Source organism: Plecotus auritus (assembly GCF_963455305.1).
Source record: "Plecotus auritus genome assembly, chromosome: 5".
NCBI lineage: Eukaryota > Metazoa > Chordata > Mammalia > Chiroptera > Vespertilionidae > Plecotus > Plecotus auritus.
The window spans coordinates 98,655,087-98,672,641 of NC_137776.1; the positions used below are offsets into that span (position 1 = coordinate 98,655,087).

Below are 17,555 nucleotides of genomic sequence, written 5' to 3' on the forward strand. Positions count from 1 at the left end.
CTCTGCCTGGCTCATGTGCAAGTCCTGCCCCCTCGGCATCAGCTTCCTGTCTGTAGGAAGGTCATCGGTCATTCTGAGCGTCGTTGCTTTGGCCCGTGGGAGGCCCTGAGCTCTGTGGGTACCTCCGCTGCCCCTGTGTCTGGGCTCTGGACCTCAGCCCACAGGGTGTCTGTGTTCTCCCAGGGGACGGATGCCACCATGCTGCAAAAGCTGAACAGTGTCCATGCCAACAACAAGGCCTTCCTGCAGCCCAAGAACATCCACGACGCCAGGTTCGGCATTGCCCACTTTGCTGGAGAGGTGTATTACCAGGCCGAAGGTAGGCACCTGCATGGCTCACGGCCGCGCTCGGGAGGCCTGGAAGCAGGCTGGGACCTTAGGCCGTTTTGCAGAGCTCACAATGGGCAAGGGGGAATTGAATGGGCCAGGCATGGGTTTTTTTTGTTTGTAATAGTTCTAATGAGTTATAATTCACATACCATGTGATTCACCCATTTTTTTGGTTTAATATATTTTCATTGATTTCAGAGAGGAAGGGATATATATATATATATATATATATATATATATATATATATATGTATATATATATATATATAATCAACAATGAGAGAGAATCATTTACCGGCTGCCTCCTTCACGCCCTCACTGGAAATTGTCCCACAACCCCAGGCATGTGCCCTGACCAGGAATAGAACTGTGATCTCCTGGTTCATAGGTAGATGCTCAACCACTGAGCCACCAGCATGAGTCACCCATTTTAAGCACACAACTCAATGGATTTTAGTAAGTTCACCCAGAGTTGTATAACTGTTGCCACAATTTAAAACATTTCATCACGCCAACCAGAAACCTCCCATTCGCATTTATTCTGCATTGCCCCCACCCGCCCAGCCCCTGGCAGCCACTCCCTCCCTCTCTGTGGGTTTGCCTGCTCTTACTATTTCATATGGACAGAGCCACACAGTCTGCTGTCTGTGACTGGCTTCTGCCCCTGCGCACCGTGCTTTCAAGGTTATCCACGTGGTCGGGTGCCGGACTTGGTTTCTTCATGTGGTGGCACGATGGTCCGCTGTGTGGATGCGCCACATGTTGTTTATTCCTTCATCAGCTGGTGGACATTTGAGTTGCTTCTACTTTTTGGCTATTTTGAATAATGCTGCTATGGCCACTCACGTGCAAGCTGCTGTGTGGACATGTGTTCACTTCTTTGGGGTATGTACCCAGGAAAGCGACTGCTGGGTCACACAGTTTAACCTTTTGTGTGACCACCAAACTTTTCCAAAATGGCCTCACATTGCACGTTCCCACCACCAGCGTATGAAGGCCCCGTCTCTCCGGTCCTCGCCCACACATGGCGTCCTTTGCCTTCTGATGCTGGCCATCCTGGCGGGTTTAACGTGTGTCTCGCTGGGTTTGGCCTGCCTCTGATGACTGATGCTGTGCAGCATCCTTTCGCGTGTGTCTTGGCCTCTTGTGTGTCATGGCCTCTTGTGTGTCATCTTTGGAGAAATCTCTATCCGAAACCTTTGCCCATATTTTAATTGGGTTGTCCTTTTATTGTCAAGTTGTAAGAGTTTTTATGTATTCTGAATATAAGTACCTTATCAGATATATAATTTGTAAATATTTAATTCTATGGGTTATCTTTTCACTTTCTTAATAGTGTTCTTTGAAGCACAAAAATGTTAATTTTGTTGAAGTCCAACTTACTTATTTTTTTATTGATTGATTTTAGAGAAAGAGGAAGTGAGGCAGGGGAGAGAGAGAGAGAGAGAGAGAGAGAGAGAGAGAGAGAGAGAGAGAAACATCGATTTGTTGTTCCACTTGTTTATGCATTCATTGGTTGATTCTTGTATGTGCCCTGACTTGGGATTGAACCCAAAACCTTGGTGTATTGGGATGACACTCTTTTCAACTGAGCTACCTTGTCAGGTTGCCTATTTTTTTGGTTTCATGACTTAGAAACTATTGTCCAATCCAAGACTTAGCCCTGTGTTTTCTTCTAAGAGTTTTCTAACTTGAGCTTCACAGTTGGGCCTTTGGTCCACGTTGAGCTCATTGTTGTATGCTGAGAGAGGATCGAGCACAGTTTTGATTGAGAAAGCAGGCCTGGGTGGGCCACCCCTGGGGAGCCGAGAAGAGGGAGCAGTGGCCGCGGCGCTACTCTCAGCCCCTACGGAGGACAAGGATGTGACCGGCTGGGTAACTGGAGCCTCGCGGGCACACTGCTCAGTTGGAGAGCTGAGGTGGCACCTGCTCCCTGCATCATTCCAGGTCTGAGGCTGTGCCCCGCCAGGCTCCTGGGGCAGCCCCTCTCACAGGCACTGGGCTCCCTCCCTCCCTCCCACCCTTAGCTCCTCTCCCCAGGGTCCCCCAGGCTGTGCAGGTATGCATGGAGCACCGCGCTAAAAGGTGGGTGACTTAAAAAGGGGGCAGGTGGGAGAGGAAAGTCGGGGTCCCGTCCATGCAGAGCCAACCCTCAGAGTCCCTGGAGCAGCCCCTCCGGGCCCGGTTTGGAGGGGCAGCCTGGCCAGTGGGTCTGTGCCCCACTTGAGAGCGAGTCCACTCTCCATGATGGGAGTGGGGGTGGGGCCCTCACCCCCTGGGCCTGCCTTGCTGGGGCCTTGGGCTGCCACAGCGCAGTCACACTGAGGGGCAGAGGTCGGTCCTCACACAGTGGCGGAGGCTGGAGTCCAAGATCAGTGTGGGGAGGGCGGCTCCCTCCGAGGCTTCTGCCTCGCATGGGAGCTGCTCCAGCATCTTTCTGTCTGTGTGTCAGTCTGGTGCTGCTCTTCTTGCGGCTCCGCCCTGGACTAGAACCCACGCAAGCAGCTTCATTTCAACATCACCACCTCCAACCACCTGGTCCTGCGTTAGACTTCAACATATGGGTTTTGGGGAGACACAACTCAGCCCACAACATTGGCCCTCCCCAAGTTCTGGGCACTCAGTCTGCGCCCTGGCCCTGCAGGGACCTTCCGAGAGCCCAGAGCAGGGCTGGTGGAGGGCCTGGGGGCCCAGGCTCTCAGGTCCCATAGTGAGTTACACATGTCCTTGCTTCCTAAACATACCTGCTACAGCACACATATGCTCACAAACACAAATGCTCACACACAGAGACACACTCACACACACGCACACACTGCCTGAGGATGCACGCTCACTCCCAGGCCTGCACAGCCTGAACTCTGACTGAGGGAAGTAACTTGCAAGCAGCTCAGGCAGTAAGATGCCTGGACGTCCTTGGAGCCAGGAAGCCAAGGTGTTTAATGTCTTTCCTTCTTCCATTTTGGGGTTCCAGGAAAAGCAAAGTAGCTGCCACCCAGAGTTAGACTCACCAAGGTCACCCAGGAGTTCTGCGGGCCAGAGCCTGACTGTGGGAACGTGACCGCAGGGTGTGGGGGCGCAGCGGGTGTGTTGGGGTGACTGGGGAGAGGTGCAGGGGAGCAGCCTGGCCCCGGGAGTGCCGAGGCTGATGGAGGAGATGGCAAGTCCTCAGAGCACCCCCGACTGTGCAAAGGGCGCAAGAGAAGGGCTGCCCAGGGTTGTGGGCCCGGAGAGCCGCTGACTGGACAGCGGGAGCTGGTCTGGGAAGCCGAGCAGGAGCTGCCCGCCGGGGTTGGGAGGAAAGAGCGTCCCAGAGCACATGTGGGGCCAGAGGCAGGGGGCTGGGGTCAGAGCGAGGGGTGCCAGGGGCGGGGGCAGGGCAGGCTGCAGGAGGCGAGGAAGGCAGAGAAGAGGAAGAAGTGGCCTGGGGGGCAGAGGCAAAGTCGATTCGGGGTGACCTGGCAGAGCACTCGGCAGGGAATGTAGGGCAGAGAGAGGGCAGAGGCCGCCAGGTGCAGACAGACAGGCTGCTGAGCCCGGGGGGTGGAGTGGGGTGGAGTGGGGCTGGGGTCACCTGCCCCTATGGCCTGGCTTGGTGCTGGGTGGAGACCATGGTGCCAGGCCTGGGTGCAGGCCTCCCACTGGCCAGACGGGAGAGGAGGGGGTGCAGGAAGCCTCAGAGGCCTCTCCCTGGCTCCCAGGCCAGCTGAGCTGAGCGGTGCGTGCCCTGCTTCCCTGCAGGCTTCTTGGAGAAGAATCGAGATGTGCTGAGCGCAGACATCCTCACCCTGGTCCACTCCTCCCGGAACAAGTTCCTGAGGGAAATCTTCAAGTTGGAGTCAGCTGACATCAAGCTGGGCCACGGGACTATCCGCCGGGGGCAGGCGCGGAGCCAGGTCCTCAAGGTGGGCCCCTTCTCCGCCCCTCTCCCTCCCTCTCCCCCCTCTCCGCCTCTCTCCCCCTCTACCCCCATCTCCCCCCTTCTCCGCCCCTCTCCACCCTCTCCCCCTTCTCCCCCCTCCCCCCCTCCCCCCCTCTGTCCCCTCTTTCCCTTCCTCTCCCCTCTCCCCCTTTCCCCCCTCTCCCCCTCCCTATCTTCCCCCCTCCCCATCTTCCCCCTCCCCATCTTCCCCCCTCCCCCTCTCTCCCCCTCTGCCCCCTCCACCCCCTCCCCCTCTCCCCACCCTCTCCGCCCCTCTTCCCCCTCTCCCCCTCTCTGCCCCTCTCCCCCTCTCCCCCTTCTCTGCCCCTCTCCACCTCCCTCTCTCCGCCTGGGCCATGGCCTTCCAGGCTCTCAGCTGCATGGGAGGGAGTGAAGGAGCGGGGTGCTCTCGAGGGACAGGCCCACGAGTGCCTGCCTCCGGGCGTGGGTGATCTTGCTAAGGCACTGATGCTTGTGTTACTGTTGCTACGTGTGTCATCAGCCTGTGTGTGTGTTCTGAGTGCTGTATGTGTTAAGTGTGTGCATGGCATCTGTGGCATGTGTGTGCACGGTGCATGTGAATGTGGCATGCGTGTGGTGTGTGTGGGTATGAATGTGGGTGTGGATATAGACCTGTGTGTGTGTGTGTGTTTGTAGTGTGGCTGGTGAAAAATGAGTTCTTTTGCAGTGCCATGAGCACAGAAGGTCAAAGGCACACACATGGAGGAGTTAGAACGTGATGGCAAGATTTTATTGTGAGTTCAGGGGAATTGCTAGTAATACACCCTCGGAAATAGAGCAGCTGGGCAGGCTACAGCACTGCCCTGAAAGTCCTCCATCTGTCTTCCTGGTCAGGGAAAGGACAAAGCACCATTCAAATGGTCCAGCCCACATTCCTGACTTTCCCAGGCCTGCATTGAGCTCCTTCCCAGCAAATGCTATGGGGGTTTCAGGTCCTCTCTCCAATCTGACTCCCTTTCCCCTGTTCCCAGGCTAGGGCCTGCCCCTCTGGTTCCTCACCCTGACTCCCATGAGCAGGTTCAGAAGCTCCATTACAGCATCTAGTTCCTCCTGAGCATGTGCCCAGCAGAGGCGTTTCCTCCAGTCGCTCTGGTACCAGACCGGGCCTTCCTGGGGAGATGTCTGATCCCTTCTGAGGATTCAGTCTCCTCTCTGGCAGTTTTCCTGTAGTGTGTGAATAGGTCTGTTCACCGGTCAGCTCGTTGGAATGCTGCTGCCCTGCCCCTGCTTCAGCTTCCCAGTTTATTAAGATTATTTAGTCCTCTTTTGTTCCTTGATGTTAATAACCAGCTATCTTCCTTACATTAATAACTACCTGTGTACACTGACAGTAGGAGATGGGGTATGCGTGTGGTATATGTGTGTGTTTTGAGTGGTATATGTTACACTGTATGGTGCATGTTTGTGTGCTTGTGATGTGTGTTTGGTATCTGTGGTATGTGTGGTGTGTGTGGTGTGTGTGTGGTGTGTGGTGTGTGTGTGTGTGGTGTGTGTGTGGTGTGTGTGGTGTGTGTGTCGTGTGTGGTGTGTGTGTGTGTGGTGTGTGTGTGGTGTGTGTGGTGTGTGTGTGGTGTGTGTGTGTGTGTGTGGTGTGTGTGGGGGCATGTGATGTATGTGTGTGGTGTGGTGTGTGTGTGTGTGTGGTGTGGGGGGTGTGTGATGTATGTATGTGGTGTGTGTGTGGTGTGTGTGTGTGGTGTGTGTGTGTGTGTGGTGTGTGGGGTATTTATGTGTGGTGTGTGGGGTGTGTGTGTGGTGTGTATGTGTGTGGTGTGTGTGGGATATGTATGTGTGGTGTGTGGGGGGGTGGTGGTGTGTGGTGTGTGTGGTGTGGTGTGTGTATGTGTGGTGTGTGTGTGGTGTATGTGTGTGTGTGTGGTGTGTGTGGGATATGTATGTGTGGTGTATGTGTGGGTGGTGGTGTGTGGTGTGTGTGTGGTGTGGTGTGTGTGTGGTATGTGTGGTGTGTGTGTGTGGTGCGTGTGGTGTGAGTGTGGTGTGTGTGTGGTGTGTATGTGTGTGGTATGTGGTATGTGTGTGTGTGGTGTGTGTGGCGGGCATGTGATGTATGTGTGCGGTGTGTGTGTGGTGTGTGTGGGGTGTGTGTGTGTGTGGTGTGTGGGGTATTTATGTGTGGTGTGTGGGGTGTGTGTGTGGTGTGTATGTGTGTGGTGTGTGTGTGTGGTGTGTGTGGTGTGTGTGTGGTGTTTATGTGTGTGGTGTGTGTGGTGTGTGTGTGTGTGGTGTGTGTGGCGGGCATGTGATGTATGTGTGTGGTGTGTGTGTGGTGTATGTGTGTGTGTGGTGTGTGGGGTATTTATGTGTGGTGTGTGGGGTGTGTGTGTGTGTGTGCGGGTGTGTGTGGCGGGCATGTGATGTATGTGTGTGGTGTGTGTGTGGTGTGTGTGTGGTGTGTGTGTGTGTGTGTGGTGTATGTGTGTGTGTGGTGTGTGGGGTATTTATGTGTGGTGTGTGGTGTGTGTGTGTGTGGTGTGTGTGGCGGGCATGTGATGTATGTGTGTGGTGTGTGTGTGGTGTGTGTGGTGTGTGTGTGTGTGTGGTGTATGTGTGTGATGTATGCTTGTGGGGTGTGTATGTGTGGTGTGGGGTGTGTGTATGGTGTGTGCGGGTGTGTGTGTGTGGGGGGGTGGTGTGTGTGATGTATGTGTGTGTGGTGTGTGTGTGCTGTGTGTGGTGTGTGTGTGTGGTGTATGTGTGTGTGGCATGTGTGGTGTGTGTGTGTGGTGTGTGTCAGGGTGCGTGTGTGGTATGTGTGTGGTGTGTGTGTGTGCATGTATGGTGCATGTGTGGGGGGGGCATGTGTGGGGTGTGGGGGTGTGGTGTGTGTGTGGGTGTGTGTGGGGGGGTGTGATGTATGTGTGGTGTGTGTGTGATGTACGCATGTGGGGTGTGTGTGCTGTGTGTGATGTGTGTGGGGGTGTGTGTGTGGGGTGTGTGGGGTGTGTGTGTGGTGTGTGTGTGTGGGGTGTGTGTGATGTGTGTGTGGGGAGTGTGGGGGGTGTGGTGTGGGGTGTGTGTGTGTGGTATGTGTGGTGTGTGTGTGGGGTGTGTGTGTATGGTGTGTGTTGTGTGTGTGGGGGGTGTGATATATGTGTGTGGGGTGTGTGTGGGGGGATGTGGGGTGTATGTGTGTGTGGTGTGTGTGTGATGTATGTGGGGGTGTGTGTGATGTATGTGTGTGTGGTGTGTGTAATGCATGTGTGTGGGGTATGTGTGTGTGGTATGTGTGGTGTGTGTGTGTGGTGTGTGTCGGGTGTGTGTGTGGGAGTGTGTGTGTGATGTATGTGTGTGGGGTGTGTGGGGTGTATGTGTGTGTGGTGTATGTGTGTGTGATGTATGTGTGTGTGTGTGTGATGTATGTGTGTGTGGTGTGTGTGTGTGGTGTGTGTGATGCATGTGTGTGGTGTGTGTGTGTGTGGTATATGTGGTGTGTGTGTGGTGTGTGTCGGGGTGTGTGTGTGGGAGTGTGTGATGTATGTGTGTGTGGTGTGTGTGGGTGCAGTGTGTGTGATGTATGTGTGTGGGGTGTGTGGGGTGTATGTGTGTGTGTGATATATGTGGGGGGGTGTGGGGTGTGTGTGTGATGCATGTGTGTGTGTGTGTGTATGTGGTATGTGTGGTGTGTGTGTGTGGTGTGTGTCGGGGTGTGTGTGTGTGATGTATGTGTGTGGTGTGTGTGTGTGTGTGTGGTGTGTGTGATGTGTGTGGGGGGGGTGTGTGTGGTGTGTGTGATGTATGTGTGTGTGGTGTGGGGGGGGTGTGGTGTGTGTGATGTATGTGTGTGGGGTGTGTATATGTGGTATGTGTGGTGGGGGGGGTGGTTTGGAGGGGTGGCTGCTTTCCAGGGAGAAGGACAGAGCCCAGGTGCCCCCAGGAGGCTGAGCCAGCTGACGGCTGAGGAGCTGAGAGAGCAAGGGCCCTCTCTCCATGCCCCAAATCAACACTGGCCACACCACAGTGTCCTTGGCCTTTACCCACCCCTGCCGGAGCTCCCAAGGCCTCAGGCCCATAGCCACGTGCAGTGCAGGCCCCAAGACACCGAAGAGCCCTGAGGCTGTGCACGGTCACCTAGCCTGAAGCCAGTGAGCCAGCTGGCCCTGCAGCTGTCCGAGCACACTGCCCTGGCCTGCAGCTGTCCGAGCACACTGCCCTGGCCTGCAGCTGTCCGAGCACACTGCCCTGGCCTGCAGCTGTCCGAGCACACTGCCCTGGCCTGCAGCTGGCCAGAGCAGGGCCTGTGTGTTTCGGGGAGCAGGTGGCTGTGGAGGAAACGCATATAGTTTTACAAACCAGGACAAAAGGAAAATGCTGCCCACTATGATTAAAGCCCAGGGACTGCATCCTCTCGTCAGAGGTGTCTAGGTGTGAAGACCTCTGTCTCCAGACTGGTGCAGTTTGGCCGCACACACCTGTGCTCAGGTGCATTTGACCTTGGGAAGGTTTGATGAAGGAGCATTGCCCAAGATAGTATTGCACAAGACAAACACTGCTCATGGCAAGAGGCTTGGGCTCTTGCGTCCATAAGTTAATACATTTATTTTAGAACAATACACATTTACTATAATGCATACAATGCATAGTATAAAACATTTTTAAATATATAAAACCTGGTCAAAACTGGAAAATGTAGAAGGGGGAGGCAAAAAAGTGAGCATTCCCAGCTCTAACATCCTCTTCTCACCCTGGCTCATCATCTTGTGCATCGCACTTGGGAGACCCCAACCCTAGACAGGAGGCAGGTGCCCCATCTTACTCCCCTCTGGGTCCTCATTATCCAGTGGGGGGCCTGCACCTAGTAGGCCCTTGGGAACCTGTGATGGATGGATGGATACAGCCCATCCCCCTGAGGGACCTCAGCCAAGCCCAGACTGTACTGTGGGTCAGCGGTGCCCCAGGCGGTGCTCCCCAGCCCGACTCAGACCCTGTGCTTCTGCCCACAGTCTGCAGACTCCAGCAGGCAGCCTGCCACCTTGGCAGGCCAGTTCAAGCAGTCGCTGGACCAGCTGATGAAAATCCTGACTGGCTGCCAGCCCTCCTTCATCCGCTGCATCAAACCCAATGAGCACAAGAAGCCGCTGGTAACGAGGGAGGCTGGGCCAGGGGAGGGCAGCGACTCTGAGTCAGATGGCCCCTAGGGTCCTGTCACTCCCTCCCCCAAGGCTGTTACCCGCCCCCACTTTATAGACAGGACACTGGGGTGAGGTGGCCAGTCCAGCCATGCTCAGTTAGTGCCAGCGCGGCAGGGTTGGACTGCGAGTCAGCCCTGCCGCCTGCCTGCTGCGCACTTGGCCAGGGGCTTCCCTCTCCAGGCACTTCTCTTCTGGTAAGTTAGAATGGCACCTGCCTGCCTGCAGGGCGGGAGGACGCACTGCATCCCTGGGCTGGGGTTTCAGAGGCTGCGACCACCCTGGTGGCCCTTGAGAGTGCACTTCTCGCTTCTGCGTGAGGCGGGGCGGGAGCCTGCTGCCTGCCCAGGGGCCCTTAACCATGGGATTGGGAATCCCACCTGGAGGCTGCAGATACAGGACTCCCCGAACTAGGAGAGGCCACCTGAAAGGAGAAAAATCTTATAAGGGGGAAAATATTATCCTATATAATAAAAGGCTACTGTGCAAATTGACCGAACGTCAGAACAGCTGGTCACTATGACACGCACTGACCACCAGGGAGCAGACGCTCAATGCAGGAGCTGCCCCCTGGAGGTCAGTGCACTCCCACAGGGGGAGCGCTGCTCAGCCAGAAGCCAGGCTCATGGCTGGCGAGCGCAGCGGTGGCGGCGGGAGCCTCTCCAGCCTCTGTGGCAGCGCTAAGGATGTTGGACTGATGGCTTAGGCCCGCTCCCCTGAGGACTTCTGGACTATGAGAGGGCACAGGCCAAGCTGAGGGACCCCACCCCCACGAAAGTGCACCAGGCCTCTAGCATTATATAAAGTGACTTTTTGAAAAGAAGAAAATTATATGAAATTGAGGCTCTCCGGGCTATCCAGAATGTATCTTCCAGATCAACAGTGCTCCAGGGCCAGGACAGAGTCCTCTGCCCACACCCCTGGCCTCAGTAGCAGGACCCACCTGGCTGGAGGCTGGTGCTGTGTGGGTGTAGGAGGACCCTGGGCTGAGGGGTCAGGCAGGCTCAGGTTTGAAGCCTAGCTCAGGACTGAGGAGTGTGGCCCTGCGCCTCAGGCGCCTCACCTTGAAACTGGAGCTTAAGGGCCCCCCATAGGGCTGTTGTAAAGATTACATGAGAAACGTGAGATGGGGCGGGGGGGGGGGGGGGGGGGGGTTAACTTGCCCCAGAGGACCTTCCTTGTGGCCCTGACCCACAAGCAGTTGCCTCTGGGAACCTCAGTTTCCAGGTAGGTAACTGCCTGCTGGTGGGCTCCCCAGATTGGAGGGGGTGCCCCCAGCACCTAGAGACTCCTGGGGGCTGGAAGGTTGTGTGTGTGTGTGGGCAGGGGGTGAGCGGAGCCCCTCACCCCCATGCCATGGCCACCCCCGCAGGGAGAGCCAGCGGCTCTGAGTAGGAACTAGACTGGGGCGCAGCAGGCAGCGGAGGCCGCATTCCTGGGGCTCTCTGTTGAGGGCGCTTAAATGGGGTGAATGCAAACAGCTCATCCCAAGGCTTCGGCACCGCTTCTATTACCAACTTTGATCTCCGTGGAGACCTGCAGGGACTTTTCCTAATCTGGACCAAATATTCTCTCCAAAGGGAGTTCTAACGAAGCACCAGCCAGCCGGCCGCCTTCGGGGGGGGGGGGGGGGGTCCGCCTTGCGGGGCGGGGAGGGGGGGTGGCCGCCTTGGGGGGGGGGAGGCCGCCTTGGGGGGCGGGGAGGAGAGGCTGCCCCTCAGCTGTCCTCTGGCCTCTGCCCGCAGCTCTTCGACCGTGAGCTGTGCCTGCGGCAGCTGCGCTACTCGGGCGCTCTGGAGACCGTGCGCGTCCGCCAGGCGGGCCTCCCCCTCCGATACACCTTCGCGCAGTTTGCGGGGCGCTTCGGGGTCCTGCTGCCCAGCGCTGCCCGCCGGCAGGTGTGTGCTGGGGGCCCGCCGCCTGTGGGCTCCCCAGGCCCCTCCCTAGCCTCCCACTCCCCGCCCCCTGGAGCCCTGGACATGAGGGGGCGGCCCGACTCACCCTCCCCGCCCAGGCTGGAAGGCGTGGGGCTGACTTCCCTGTAGGAGTGTCTGTAGCCTAAAGTCAGCTCTCCCGTGGGGGGCATATGGGGGGCCACGTGGGCTGGGGAGCTGGAAACCCTTGCTGTCCCTCCTCAGGAGCCCAGGCCTGCACGCCTGATGCTCGGGGCGCCTGATGGCAGGTGCCGGCCTGGCCCAGCAGCCCTGAGTGGGGGCCCTGCCCACCCCACCCAGCCACCCCTGTTTCTCCTTGGCAGCTTCGGGACAAGTGTCGACAGATGACGCTGTGCATCGCTGACACGTGGCTGGGGACAGACAGAGACTGGAAAGTAGGAAAGACCAAAATTTTCCTGAAGGTGAGACCCTGCCGCGCAGCCTTGGCCTCGGAGCACGTGGCCACCAGGCGGCTCCGCGGCTCCCCAGCACTGCGCGGGGCCCCTCCAGGCACCCAAGGCTGTAGAAAGAAGGGCTGGGGGAAGGGAGGTCGGGGAGCCCAGCTCGGCCTGAAGGAGCTCAGGAGGCTTCCAGAGGGCACCGCTGGCCAGGCCCGAGGAGAAGGAAGCAGAGCAGGAGCACCCAGGGCAGGCCCTGGCCCACGACAGGCCTCGCCATGCTGAGTCCCAGCCCACCCCAGGCTGTGTCTGGCCGGGAAGCTCTGCCTCCACAGGGGCTGGCCCATCAGAGCTTGCTCTTGGGCAGATGTGTGAAGCAGACACCAGCCCCCTCACCGGGAGGCCCAGCATCACAGAGGCAGCCTCAGTCCTGCTGCCTTCAGGCCTCCGGGTTGCAGTGGGTCAGAGAACCCCTGGGGGGAAACTCCTGCCTCAGATGGGCAGGCAAATCAGGGAGCAGGAGAAAGCAGAGGTCAGGAGGCCGGCTGTAGCCATCCAAGCACCCTCCCATACCTGCCATCCTTCCTCACCCCTTAGAGCCCTCCTCATCGACCCCAGGGGGCCTCCTGGCCCCGCCCTCCAGCAGCCCGTTCATTAGTCAGGTCTGTGCTCGGCTTGGGGCGCAGCCCTGAAGAAGGAAGCAGTGGCTTCAGACTCCCATGGAGGGCAGGCACCTGCCCAGGGGCAATGCAGGAGTTAGAGGGTAACTGCAGGCGGATGGCTGGGGCGCAGGAGGGGCACTCCCCTCCACTTTTCTTCCTCTCTGGCTGCTCCTTGAAGCCATAGCCGAGGTCTGGCCCATCTGTGTCCCCAGTGCCCACCCAGGCACACGAGAGACTCTGTGCTGCTTGACCCGAAGCTGACAAAGCCCCTGAGCCCTGGCCTCGCCCACTGCCAAAGGCCGGCTGCTCTCTGTTCTACAAACACAGTCCCTGCCACGGGGTCAGGGTGGCAGCCCGGCACAGAGTCAGGGGCCTCAGGAGAGGGAGAGTCACCATCCAGGGCTAACTCTCACACTGAGTCCTACTCCAAGGCCAAAGGGACCATTTTCCGATTGAAACTGGCAGGAGCCCATAATGCAGTTGACTGCACAGTTCACATGAATTTGGGGAAATAAACCAACTTCCGGGAAGTGTTTGCCCCCTCCTGGGCTCTCCAGAGCAGAAATGAAATCGGCCAGATTGAGTTAACAAGCGAGGAAAGGTGGAGAGGGAAGGCCTTGGCTTGGGGCTGGGGCCATATGGCAGCTTCCATCTCTGAGCCACATTAAGTCCACGTGGAGGCCCCTTCCCCTGCGTGGCCTCCCAGGAGCACAGCGACAAGCCTGTGAACCTGACCCCTGGGGCCCTGGCCCAGGGGAGGTGAGGGGTGAAGGGGGGCAGCTGCATGCGTGTCTGTCCCATTCCAGGAGCATCAGGATGCTCTGCTGGAGGTGCAGAGGAGCCAGGCCCTGGAGAAAGCCGCGGTCAGCATCCAGAGAGTCCTGCGGGGCTACAAACACAGGTGCCAGCCCTGCTCCCCACCCCGCAAACACCGCCCATCATGTGCCCTGGGAAAACCTGCAGCCCCCAAACCAGGGACACATGTTCCTGCCCCCTGCTCCCGGGGGTACCTGAGGCACCAGACCTCTCAGGACCTCTGACAGGGACACCAGCGTGTAGTGACCAGAGAAGTCTAAGGCATTATCTGAATGCTTGTTTGTGGGCCATGTTTGGTGGGGTGGGGTGGAGGGGAATCTACTACATAAGCAAGAGTCAAATGAAGTGTCAGCTCTGGTCTCAACCATATTTTGATGTTCTCCTTCAGTTGTCTTAGAGAATTTGTGAGTTTGGGTTTATGATGTGGTTGGTTTTGGAGATAGAAAAAAACCTCTCTGCCTCAGTTCCTGGTCAGTCAAAAGGTAACACCTGAATTTCAGTTCAGGTTCAGCAAAGCAGCAATATTACCGCCTTCCTCCCCCTCACCAGGTCCAGGAGGCTCTCCAGGCCCACAGATCTGGTCTCTGTACTAGCCTGTCTGTTTATCACCAACCATAGAAAGAACTGGAAACCCAGACATGATGTGAAAACGGGAGAACAGCTGACCCATGAGAACAGAGACTGGGGACGCCTTTGAGGAAGCTCCTGAGGCAGGACATGTGGCTCAGAGGCCAGACCTTGTAACTGATCTCGTCAGCAGCCAGCAGCAGGTCAAGCAGTTGTCAACCAATGATCATTGGTACCAATTCAACACCAACAGGCATTCCCAATGTTAAGTGTGTGAAAGGACACTTTATTCAGTGCAACAGCGCAGTTGTGACACAACACAGCTGCAGACCAGCACAGCTCCACAGTGTACACACACACACACACACACACACACACACACACACACACACACACCTGGCTAGACAGCTCTGCTCTGCTCTCTGTTCCAGTGAAAATGCAGTTTGCAGTCTTGGTGTAAAGAAAGTGCACTCTCCCAACCCCAGGAGAGCTGACTTATAGAGAAGTCCCACCCCTGATCCCTGATTGGTCCATCCTCATGCAAATGAGGACTCCAAACCTCACAGTTTGATTTGTGCAAAAAGCACTGTCCAGGTCAGAATGTAGCCACTCTAATTGGTTAGTGAAGATGCTAATGAGGAAATAGCTGTGCAGCTCTGATTGGGCCAGGAGAGTCTCCTGCTGGTTGAAATATAATCACACTAGAGGCCCGGTGCATGAAATTCGTGCATGGGGCAGGGTGTCCCTCAGCCCAGCCTGCACCCACTCCAATCTGGGACCCCTCAAGGGATGTCCGACTGCCCATTTAAGCCCGATCCTGGTGGGATTGGGCCTAAATGGGCAGTCGAACATCCCTCTCATAATCCAGGACTGCTGGCTCCCAACTGCTCGCCTGCCTGCCTTCCTGATTGCCGCTAACCGCTTCTGCCTGCCAGCCTGATCACCCCCTAACCACTCCCCTGCCAGCCTGATTGATGCCTAACTGCTCCACTGCCAGCCTGTTTTCCCCTAACTGCCCTCCCCTGCAGGCCTGGTCCCCCCCAACTGCTCTCCCCTGCAGGCCTGGGTCCCCCCCAACTGCCCTCCCCTGCAGGCCTGGTCCCCCCCAACTGCTCCCCCCTGCAGGCCTGGGTCCCTCCCAACTGCCTTTCCCTGAAGGCCTGGTTACCCCCAACTTCCCTCTTTTGCCGGCCTGGTCACCCCTAACTGCCCTCACCTGCAGGCTTGATCGCCCCCAACTGCCCTCCCTTGCAGGCCTGGTCCCTCCCAACTGCCCTCCCTTGCTGGCCATCTTGTGGTGGCCATCTTGTGTCCACATGGGGGCAGGATCTTTGACCACATGGGGGCAGCCATCTTGTGTGTTGGAGTGATGGTCAGTCTGCATATTACTCTTTTATTAGATAGGATAGAGGCCTGGTGCACAGGTGGGGGCCAGCTGGTTTGCCCTGAAGGGTGTCCCAGATCAGGGTGGGGGTTCCGTTGGGGTGTGGGGCGGCCTGGGCGAGGGGCCTGTGGTGGTTTGCAGGCCGGCCACACCCCCTGGCGACCCAAGTGGAGGCCCTGGTATCTGGGGTTTATTTGTCTTCTACAATGAAACTTTGTAGCCTGGAGTGGAGCCAAGCCTTCTGTTTGCTCCGTGACAGCATCCATTTCTGTTGGAATTTATGTATCTTCTATAATTGAAACTTTGTAGCCTTAAGCGGAGGCCTGGGTGGGCCAGGGTGTGCAGAAAGCTTGGCTTCCTCCCATCACTGGGGACAACCCTAGCCTCCTGCTGTTTCCAGCTCCGTGGCTGCTGCCATTTCTGTTTGGGTTTATGTATCTTCTCTCATTGAAACTTTGTAGCCTTGAGTGGAGGCCTAGGCCGGCAAGGACAGGCGGAAAGCTTGGCTTCCTCCATTGCCAGGGAAACCCAAGCCTCCCTCCTGCTCTCTGTGGCGATAGCCATCTTGGTTGGGCTTATTTGCATATTCGCTCCTGATTGGCTGGTGGGCGTGGCTTGTGGGTGTAGCAGAGTGGTGGCTAATTTGCATATTACTCTTTTATTAGATAGGATGAACTAAGGTACTTCCTAAGGGCTGGCTCAGCCAGCAGGAGCACAATGCAAGGAGGCAGTGCAAACTTCTCCCTGAGCAGGGCTAACAGGAGAGCCTCTGTTTAGCAATGACTGCTGGGCTCAGCTGATAAGTTTGAGCCCAGTTAGCCACCAGGAGCCCTTCTCAACAGGTAGGTTTATTCTTGGGGTCAACACAGGAATGCGCAGGCTGCCTTCCCAGAGCAGTCAGAGACAAGCCAGGGTAGCCATCCTCACTTTTGATGCATTTTTTTACTTTAATGCTTTTTAATTTTTCAGTTACAGTTGATATGGAATATTATATTAGTATCAGATCTACAACTCAGTGATTAGACATTTATATAACTTACAAAGTGATCACCACGATGAATCTAGTACCCTTACCTGACACCATACATAGTTATTAGAATACTAGGGGCCCAGTGCATGAATTCGTGCACCTTGGAAGGAACTGTAGGCCGCGAGGCTGTGGTGGGCATAAGGGTGGGTCTCGGCCCATCCTCTGCACCCCCACGCCACCGCCGCTCCCACATGCTGATGGCGCTGGCCCCCCTCGCACCCGCTGATGGTGCGGAGCGATTGGGACCAGTCCTGTCAGCAGGTGCGAGCGGCGGCTGCTGCCCCAATCGCCCCTCTGGGACAGGGGGAGGTGGAGAAGCCCTGAGGGGCAATCGGGGCCGGCAGCCACCGCTTGCACCCACTGATGGTGCCGAGTGATGGAGACCGGCGCCTGGTGCCAGCAGTGGGTGCAAGCAGCAGCTCTGGTGCTGGCAGCAGGTGCAAGTGCCAAGCGGGACCATGGCGCACGAGAGCAAAGAATTTTCAGTAACCACCAGAGGCTTGCCCCGATGATGGTGTCCAGCGTCCTGCCTTGGTCTGGCGCCCCCACTCACCTGCTCCACTATCCTGCTGCGGCCGACGCCTGCCATGTTCCATGCTCTGCCGCCTGCTGCTAACGCCCATCATGTTCTGTGTGCACCCCCATCATAGTGACCTGTTGTTTGGTTGTTCCACTGTTCGGTCTATTTGCATATTAGCCTTTTATTATATAGGATTATTGACTGTATTCCCTATGCTGTACTTTACATCCCCATGACTATTCTGTGACTACCAATCTGTACTTCCTAATCCCTTCACCTTTCCACCCATCTTCCCACGCCTCCCTCCCATCTAGCAACATCAATATCTGCTCTGTTTCTATGAATCTGTTTCTGTTATGCTTGTTCATTTATATTGTTCTTTAGATTCCATATGTAAGTGAAATCATATGGCATTTGTCTTCCTCTGACTCATTTTACTGAGCACAATACTCTCTAGGGCCATCCATGCTGTTGCAGATGCAAGATTTCATTCTTTTTTATGTCTGAATCATATTTCATTGTATGTATGCACCACGTCTTCTTTATCCAGTCATCTATTGATGGACACTTAGGTTGCTTCCCTATCTTGCTTATCCTATATAAAAAAAGGCTAATATGTAAATCAGCCGAACAGCAGAACAACCAGTCACTATGACACGCACTGACTACCAGGGGGCAGACGCTCAACACAGGAGCTGCCCCCTGGTGGTCAGTGCGCTCCCACAGTGGGAGCACCGCTCAGTCAGAAGCCGAGCTTACCGCTGGCAAGTGCAGCAGTGGTGGCGGGAGTCTCTCCTGCCTCCACGGCAGTGGTAAGGATGTCC

General features: G+C 56.5%; 1 protein-coding gene across 2 annotated transcripts in view; it reads left to right on the forward strand.

Moving 5' to 3' along the window:
- Positions 1 to 17,555, forward strand: part of MYO7B (myosin VIIB) — a gene marked incomplete at its 5' end in the record, with an annotated part of 83,499 nt that overhangs the window by 30,015 nt on the left and 35,929 nt on the right. For both annotated transcript variants that reach the window (XM_080667891.1, XM_080667892.1), the window contains 6 exons: positions 184 to 319; positions 4,072 to 4,235; positions 9,235 to 9,372; positions 11,166 to 11,318; positions 11,678 to 11,776; positions 13,221 to 13,315. In XM_080667891.1, the coding sequence (XP_080524017.1) occupies positions 184 to 319; positions 4,072 to 4,235; positions 9,235 to 9,372; positions 11,166 to 11,318; positions 11,678 to 11,776; positions 13,221 to 13,315 (785 nt within the window). The remainder of the gene's footprint in view (positions 1 to 183; positions 320 to 4,071; positions 4,236 to 9,234; positions 9,373 to 11,165; positions 11,319 to 11,677; positions 11,777 to 13,220; positions 13,316 to 17,555) is intronic.